The sequence below is a fragment of the Gossypium arboreum genome, chromosome 7, assembly GCF_025698485.1.
Source record: "Gossypium arboreum isolate Shixiya-1 chromosome 7, ASM2569848v2, whole genome shotgun sequence".
In the NCBI taxonomy this organism is placed as follows: domain Eukaryota; kingdom Viridiplantae; phylum Streptophyta; class Magnoliopsida; order Malvales; family Malvaceae; genus Gossypium; species Gossypium arboreum.
In genome coordinates, this window is record NC_069076.1 from 98,917,249 (window position 1) to 98,926,617 (window position 9,369).

General features: G+C 27.6%; 1 protein-coding gene across 1 annotated transcript; it reads left to right on the forward strand.

The window, feature by feature from the left end:
• The first annotated feature begins 140 nt into the window (after positions 1 to 140).
• On the forward strand, positions 141 to 4,360 carry LOC108470505 (BTB/POZ and TAZ domain-containing protein 1). Its single transcript, XM_017771849.2, has 5 exons — positions 141 to 384; positions 485 to 618; positions 1,416 to 1,719; positions 1,831 to 2,150; positions 3,891 to 4,360. The coding sequence occupies exons 1-5, from the start codon at positions 271 to 273 to the stop codon at positions 4,087 to 4,089; spliced, it is 1,071 nt and encodes a 356-aa protein (XP_017627338.1). The 5' UTR covers positions 141 to 270; the 3' UTR covers positions 4,090 to 4,360.
• The last annotated feature ends 5,009 nt before the right edge of the window (positions 4,361 to 9,369 follow it).

A 9,369-nucleotide genomic window follows, 5' to 3' on the forward strand; every position in this document is an offset into this window, starting at 1 on the left:
GCGTAGGTACCAAATTGAACTATAAATCAAGTTGAGGTATCAAAATATGTATTTACCCTTTCTCAAAATAAGGAAAAAAGTAAAATGATGAAGCGCGTGGGACAGTCAGCCATAATTTTTTTCGTCATGCATGATGACACGTCGGATGATTCATTGTCTCCTTTTTTCTGTTAGCTCTTTTCGCTGCCTATATAATTCAAGTCTCAGCCAACCTCTCTGGACATCAATCGCCAAACAACACTCTCCTTTTTCTTTAATATTCCTCCTTCAATGGAACACAGCAATTGTAACTCAACCTCCTCCTCCGCCTCCGAATTACCGGAACCTGATATCCACATCCTTACTTCCGGCGGCTTCCGAATCCCCGCTCACTCCAGCATATTGGTAAATCACAAACTCTCTCTCAACTTGTTTTAAGAGCCTTTTAGATTTGAATTTTTTTTTTCTGATCTGATTTTTTTTACAAAAAATATATATATATTAGGCAATGGCGTCGCCGGTGCTGGAAAATATAATCGAACAACCACGTAAGCACCGGAGCTCTGAACGAGTCATTCCGATTCTCGGAGTTCCATGCGACGCCGTTTCGGCTTTTGTTGATTACCTCTATTCTTCCAGGTTGGTTTACTTTTAAACATTTGGTGGTGTTCCACAGTGCGTGTTTGTTCGATCATCTTCGCCGTTCATTTCTTTCCTTGTTTTCCACGTGATATATTAATCTAACGGTTAAAAATCACCTTTGAATCTAATCAGTAAAATTATACCTCGTTTACTTTCTTTTCTTTTAAGAAATTATTAAACCTTTGAATCTAATTAGCAAAATTATACGTCCTTTATTTCATCCTTTTCTTTAAGAAATTATTAAAATATTTTCCGTATACAAAGTAAAAAAATTAAAACGTGGATGTTTTTATCTTTTAAAAAATTTAAATTCAGAGAGATAAATTTTAAGCTATAATTCTTTTATTAAAATTTTATCTAACTTTATTGTTAAAAATAATCTATGTAGATTAACATGAGTTATACACTGTTTAATTATTTGTCAGCTATTCTAATTTTTAATAATAAAAATAACTAAAATTTTTAAGAGAAAAATAAATTTATTCTTTAATTTAATATATAAAATTTAATTTACTCAATTAGAGCAGAGGGATAAAATGCAATTTAGGACATAATACTTCGCTTTCATAATATTTTTACCTAAATTTTTATATATTATAAAATTATTAGTTCTAAGAAGGTTCCACGTGGCTACTTATGCTCGGCTATGGAATTTTCTAATATTTCTCCAAAATTTGAGGATGCGGTTTCGTTTACGTTTCAGTTTTTTATTTTTTTAGTGCCGAAGTTGAATTGACCGAATTGAGTTCACTGATTTTTTATTATTTTATTTTTATTTTTATTTTTTGCAATAGGTGCAAGGAAGACGAAATTGCGAAATACGGGATTCATTTGCTAGTATTGTCGCACGTTTACTCGGTCCCACAGCTGAAACAGAGGTGCAGCAAGGGAGTTAGTCAACGGTTGACGGCGGAGAACGCGGTGGACGTCCTCCAACTCGCTAGGCTCTGCGACGCTCCTGATCTTTACATCAAGTGCATGAAATACATCGCCGCCCATTTCAAGTCCGTCGAGCAAACCGAAGCTTGGAATTTCATGCAGGACCATGATCCTTGGCTTGAACTTGAGATTCTCCAATTCATCGATGAAGATGAAAAGGTAAATCACTAAAAAATAACCCAGAAACGTTATTAAAGTCGATAATGATCATCATTTTGTTATTTTGTTAAAATGGGTTTTGACTTTTTAGTGTTCGACATAATTCCGCAGAGAAAAAGGAGAATGAGACGGCACATGAAAGAACAGAACTTGTATTTACAGCTAAGCGAGGCAATGGTGTGTTTACAACACATATGCACGGAAGGGTGCACAATTGTGGGGCCATACGACGTGAAACCGGCAAAGAAACCGAGTCCCTGCAACAAATACGCGACGTGCCATGGTGTTCAGCTGTTGATAAAGCATTTCGCTTTGTGCAAGACAAGGGTTAATGGTGGAGGGTGCTCTCGCTGCAATCGAATGTGGCAGCTTCTTCGACTCCATTCTTCCATTTGTGATCAGCCTGATTCATGCAGGGTTCCACTTTGCAGGTAAAAAATTTAAAATCATCGTCATTTGTTATTTCATAATTTATTTTATTGATAAAAGTCATTTCTCTTTGGTTGGTGCAATTAAAACTTCATTTTTAAATTTCAAGAGGCCACCAGCCTGGCTAGGGCCATGGCATTTTGCACGTGGTATATAAAACTCTGATTTGGTGGTTAGATGATTCAATTAATTTATTTTTTAATGTGATAATAAATTTAGTCATTAATATTTATATATTTTTTATTATTTTGATTATTAATTTTAAATTAAATTTAATTATTAACCTTTCAATCTCTTTTCTTTTTTTTTTTACTAAAAACGTTGATTAAAACACTATTTTTTCTTGGCAAAAAAAAACACTATTTTTTTAATGATGTTGGCATAATTTACATGCATTTCATATTGAGATAAGTCTTATATTGAGGGTTAAATTTAGTTATAAAAATAGATTAAATTAACAAAAATATGTAAATATTGATGATTAAATTATTAATATATTTAATTTTTATATAAAAGTTATCTTTACTCAGTAAAAAGCCCTTAAATTATAGAAAAATACGTTTAACATGCTTAAATTCATATCCTCTTAATTATTAATAATGTCAATTAAACTGAACTTCAATCTATCCGGTTAAATTAACTTACTGGACAATTTTTAAGATTCTACTTGTTCGATTACATTTTGAAGTTTAGCATTTGCGTTTTGTTTTTGTTTTCTACTTGGCTTTTCATCCTCCATGAAAATGTGTTTATGGCCAACTCGGAGTTGGCTTGTCCCTATCACCTTTTTAATGTATGCCTTTGATATTTATAACTCAATTATAGCTTGATATTTTATACAAATTTCAGGCACAAACAAAATATCCAATCCCCAAGAATTATGGCAATTAAGTTGCAAAATCTTGTGCTTAGTGAATAAGACTGGAGATTTTATTGCTAAGATGGGGATAGTACAATTTGTCAAATTCATACAACTGGCAAATATAATTATCTTTGAAAATGGTTATTGCCAACTTGTTTAATCTTGTCAGAGAAAAACAGTAGATAAGCCTCACCTAGTCACACCTTCATTTCATGCTTTTAACATAGAAAAATATCAACCTATATTCTATGGTGGGTCTTAAAAGATTCCATTTTTTTTGGTAGTCACCTTCATTTCCTGCTCTAACATAAAAGAAAAAATATCAACCTACCTGCTATGGTGGGTCTTAAAAGGTTCCATTTCTTTTACAGCTCATACAATATTGATAGGAGTACATCAAGTAAAAATTTTATGTAGTTATTTATATTAGTTAGATTGTTAAAAAAATAAGTAAATTAATTTCTGTATGTTAGATCAAAAAGTAAATTAATTTTTCTGTTAAAATTTCATTTCATATTTCTATACATCAATATGAGATACGTATGGCACGTTATATGTTATTATCTAATTTTTCTGTCAGTCATGTTAGTTTTTAAAAGTACAAATTGATGAAAATTTTAACATAAATGATTAATTTGTTCTTTAATTTAATGTACAATAACTATTTGTTCATTTTTAATAAAAAGATATTCTCAATACAAAAGCATGATGTTTTTATCAAGCACATAACTATCACATACATATGCTACTAAGTATGGGTGAATGCCCTAGACTAATAGGCCAAATAGTTCAAATGATCTCATCTTTTATCTTCACTTGCACACATTATTACCATAAAAAAACAACCACTGATCACTTTGAAAAAATAATATATTGACAGGCAATTCAAAGTGAAAGCGCAACAACAAAAAATGGGTGATGATGCGAAGTGGAAGCTGCTAGTGAAGAAAGTTTTATCAGCAAAAGCTATAGCTTCTTTAGCTTTAGCTACTACACCCAAGAGAAAGAGAGAAGATGAGCTGAGGGAAACAATGGATACCCATCATCAGGTATTGAAAAACTTTAGATTTTTCCAGTAGAAAAAAGGAGTTCAAAAATTCTTTGATTCATATATATATATATATATATCCCTATTGCCTTATGTATATGAAAGTGAGTTGTTATGAGCCTATCATATCATCATCTCCTTGGTTTTAGGAGAGGTTTATGGAGTAATCTTCTTATGGTGGGTAGTATGAGAGGGTTGTAGTGATGTAAAAAAGTATTCGTATTTGATATCTATATTTTAATATATGTATTTGAATTTTAAATATAGAATGGATATTAAGTTTAGTTATGTGAAACACAAAATACTTTTAATCATCTTTTCAATAGTTAGGCATGAGTTTATCTTCACATGTTATCAAAGGAAATTTTGACACCATCATTTTCAGTGCTAAAAAGAAAGCCAACAATCTCGAATCCATAATTAATAATTTCATCACTTCTTTTTACTCCAATTTTAATTCGAATAATATTTATTTAAATTTTAACTCAAGAATTTTAATAAAAATTTGATTTTAAATATTTTTATTCCGGTGAGAAAATAAAGTGCTTTTGATATATAAGCAATGAAGAGCATTTGACTTTTGGATTAAAAGTATTATGAAAAATGTGTTTTGCCATTCAACTTAAAAAATCGAAAAGGTCGAGTTATTTTTCTATCTCTCTATATATTTTTATACAACAATGATTTAAACTCAAATAATTTTTTTTGAAGAAGATAAATAATTAACCAATAAACCATAACATAGAGTACAATTTCAACATAAAAAGAATATTGAATTAATAATATGGATGATAATTTTTTTTTTAACAAATTGATGCACAATTAATGTTTGACAAACACATTTTAGAGACATTGAAATCTAAAAGCCAGTTTCATAGGAAAAGTAATGTAAGATGCTCTCATTTTGTCAATTGATGTAGGGTTAAAGAAATAGCATAAAAGCAAACCAAGAAATCCCATTGTAATCCTACTTGGCAATTTTAAGGTTGGATTTTGGATCCTATCATTCAATTCACTTTTCAATATACTTTTCCTGTTGTTTTCTCTCTTCTTTTGCATTTTAAAATTGTGTGGGAATCTTCTTTTTCTTAACCTCTTTTTTTAGATGTTTGGTTTTATTTTTTTCCTTTTAAGTAAAAAAAGTGGGGTTTCAAGTTATAAGTGTTAAGGTTTCAAGTTATAAGTATTAAGTTAGAAGAGGATTTAGATTCAAATTTTAAAAATAACAATATTTAGAAAGATAACCACGAATTTTTGAGAGAAAAGAGAGCTGAAGCTAGAGGAAGGTAGACAAAAGGCTTGACCTTTAAAAATGAAAAATAGCTCCTTTAGTCTCTTGAGTATTTACAAAATTTTAAATTAGTTTAATGATAAAATTATATTTTGATCCTCCTTAAATTTTAAAATTAAATTACATTCTCTCCAAAAACAAAAGTTCATAATTTAATTCTTTGAAAATTGTAAAATTTTATATTAATACGATAACGAAATTACATTTTAACTCTCTAAAAAATTTATACTTCAAATCTGATCTTTCTAAAAACTTTTTTAACTTCACCCTTACTCAAAAAGATTAATCTTCATATACCGTAAAATGATGATGGAAATACCTTAATTTTACTCCAAAATGGACCTTCATTTATGTAGACCACATTAGGTTTTTTTTTTACTTTTTTTTTTTAGAATATGTAGACCATATTAATTAAAATTTGACCACACATTCACGACATCTTTTAACTTATGAGAGTTGTTTTTGTCAACAGAACCGTAAAATTCGATTTTCAAAAACTTACAATTTCTTACAAGTTGGTTCGAGAAATAATACAAGGGCTGAAAGTTTAATAGGTAATGTAATCAATTTTGCACTGATTTAGTCATATTGATCGCAATAATTTATTTTATATAATTTCGATCGCATATATTAACCGATGCATGAATACTATTGAAAACTTTTTATTGTTTGTAGTAATAAATAGTAAAAACTTTAACTTTAATCATTAAAATTTAAACTATAAAGTTTACCAAACGAATTCTATATGTTTAATATGGAATAATTTTGTTTTTAATGTATGAGATGATTTTTTTTTATATTTTGAATTTGTTGAATGATGAATTTTATTTATAATGCTTATCGATCTGTATTTTATATAATTGATGAATTTTTTATATTTTTCTAATACAAGAAAACGTGAATTCAAACTTGCTTTGAAACATGTTTATCTTCCTTTTAAGAGTTAAAAAAAAGTTATAGGTAATTTTAAGTATTATATAAAATTTTTTTAAAAATATCAATAAATTTAAAACAACATACCAAATCAAACTAATACCTAACATACCAAATTTAGCAAAAAAACCAATTTGCTCACCAATATGGTATTAACGATCTTACTAACACAGCATGTGAAACATGACAATAGAACAAATAAATCTCATGTTTAAAAAAAAAGGAAAAAAAAAAAAAGAAAAACCAAGTAAATCTTACAATCATGTATGTATATTAGTTCAATGTGTTGATTATTTTTAGTCATGTTAATTTAAAATGATAAAATGCAAATATGATATTAGGATAGGTTTTTCTATAATATTTATGTGCCCAAATTAAATTTAGGATGAGTTTTGATGCGCGGTGCGTTTAGTTGCAATTAGTAAAATAATGGTGGCGGTGAGATTAGATATTATAGAGATACTGTAGCGTGAGACGGAAAGTAATATAAATATACTGCATCACACCCCACCGCTCATCCAAACTCACCTTTAGTCCAAAATGTTCACACGTTTCACGGTTTAAAATATTTTTAAAAAAATTATAATGTTAGTATTTTGGGGTAAGCTACGTTTAAGGTCACTAAATTATTATTTAGTTTATTTTTTGGTCATCTAATTTCAAAAAGTTATAAAATGGTCATGGAACTGTTTGAAAGTTTTTATTTATATTATTGAACTACTCAAATGTTTTTATTTAAGTCACTTGATTGTTAAGTTTTTTTAAAAGTCCGGTTAAAAAGGTCCAAGCAATGATTCAATGATCTTTATGGTGGATTAGTACCAATCAACGAGTAAAATAACATATCTTAGATCCAAGTCGATCTGACGGTCAATATTAGAGATCGGAGAAGAAAGCTGTTTGGATTTTGGTTTACAAATTCGTGATGTTTAAAGTTGTTTTACAAAAAAATGTGGATTGTAGAAGAGAAAAGGAAGAAGAGGTTTCAATTGATGCAGGTGGTGTAAATGGAGAATGCCATACATCAACTATTTTAACAATCCGGTGACTTAAATGAAAACTTTGAACAAATCAATCACCATTTTTGTAACTTTTTGAAGTTAAGTGATCCAAATGTAAACCTACTAATAATTTAATGGCCTTAAGTGTAATTTATCCTATTTAAAATATGGTCTGAACTAAAATAGTGGTCAGCTAATGATTAAGATGTTGGGTGTCCCCTTGAATGATGATAATGCTGAAAACTATTCCACAAGGTTGGGGTTTATTTAGGAAAATATGTTAATGGCTAATCAAACGGCGATCCAATTACTTTGTTGCATTTGTGGGTGACATTTTTTAGATTTTAATCATTGGATGAACCCTAATGTAATTTATCTTATTTTATAAATAAAATTAATAAATTGCACAGATCTAGTTGTGAATGTAAAAAAGAAAAAGTTGACCCAACTTTTTAGGCGTAATGTTGAATTTAATTTTTAACAATCACATCTTTTATTATTTTTATTTTTATTTTTTGAGTTAAATTGACCATTAATATTTTAAAAAAGAGTCAAAATGTTTTTTTAAACAGAAATGTTGACTAAAATATTAATTTCTAGCGATATTGGCATGACAATCGTTGTGACCGTCTACATATACTTCATGCTGACTTATTACTATTTATCTTATATGACTTGTCAACAAATAATTTAAAAATTATAAAAAATTCAAAATTCAAAAGAATTATAAAAGAGTTCATAAAGTTCAAAAAATTAGAATAGACTATATGTGGATTGTCATTCAAAAATCATTTGCAACTGCATCTTGTCAATGGTTAAAGACATGTCCACTATTCTTGTATCGGTGTTGATTACTGAAATGCAAAAACGGTTCTAATACCTAGTGTCATACCGAAAGGCATGAGTGACTAAACAAATTGTCATGGTTCAGTTGTACAAAGATCGCGATGCGTTGTACAACAAACTCTAATGGACTGTTCACTTTTCCTAGATTGATAAATAAAGGGGCCTTATTCTATTTCAGTAAAAAAAAATTATATATTATTTGGGTAAAAAACCCCTAATTTAAAGTATTTATGGCAAGCTTCCATTTATTTTCAGATATTTTTACTTTTATTTTGTAAAATTATTCAACACTAATAACAAATTGGAATCATAAATAATTTAGTAAGGAGTAATAAATAATTTAACTACTAATTACGGATAAGAGAGGTGTAACTATTGTAAAAATAAGATAACTATGAAAGTATATTAAATTATTTTTATATAATATATCATTAAATTAATCCATATATATAGTCATAATTTATATTTATAATTTTAAATTATTTTCCAAAATTTTAGTGATTTTCCAACATTTATAATTATATATACAGAATATTTTTAATACAATTATTTAAAATACATCTAGGGAACAAATTTGTTTAGATGAAAACAATATAATATATATAGTATTGTTTTTAAATTCTAACTTCATAAATCTAAAACGAGTTTCGATCAATCATTTATAAATATGGACGAATCTGGATAAAATTTAATATTCATATTTTAGGTTAAGTCAAACTTGGTCAAACATAGACCGTGCTAATATCATACAACAACCTATGCAATATGATATACTAAAATTTATCACATTCATCATATTGGTGAAATACATTTCAAATATATAAACTAAAAATATAAAAAATAATGATATTCAAAATAATTTATTTATTTTATAATACTAAAAAATTCACACTCAAAATATGGGTTGAAAATAAAAATTCACACTAATTTTCTTACACGTGTAATACACAAATTAATTATATCTATTCATTAAATTATACTCAATCATTCCTTATAAAATTTTTAGAAAAATGGTAAGAATATAAATTATGTTTTAATATTTTATTCGTAATTTTGAAAAATATCATTTTTAACCAAAAAATCTAGATTTTTATTTTTTTCATTTTTAAAAACATAGTATTAGTTATATTTTTAGAAATTAGTTAAATTTGAGATAAATATATTTCTTTAATTTTTAATGTTATAAATTTTTAATATATGTTTTTCAAACTTTTTTGTTGTATTATTAAATTTTAAAATT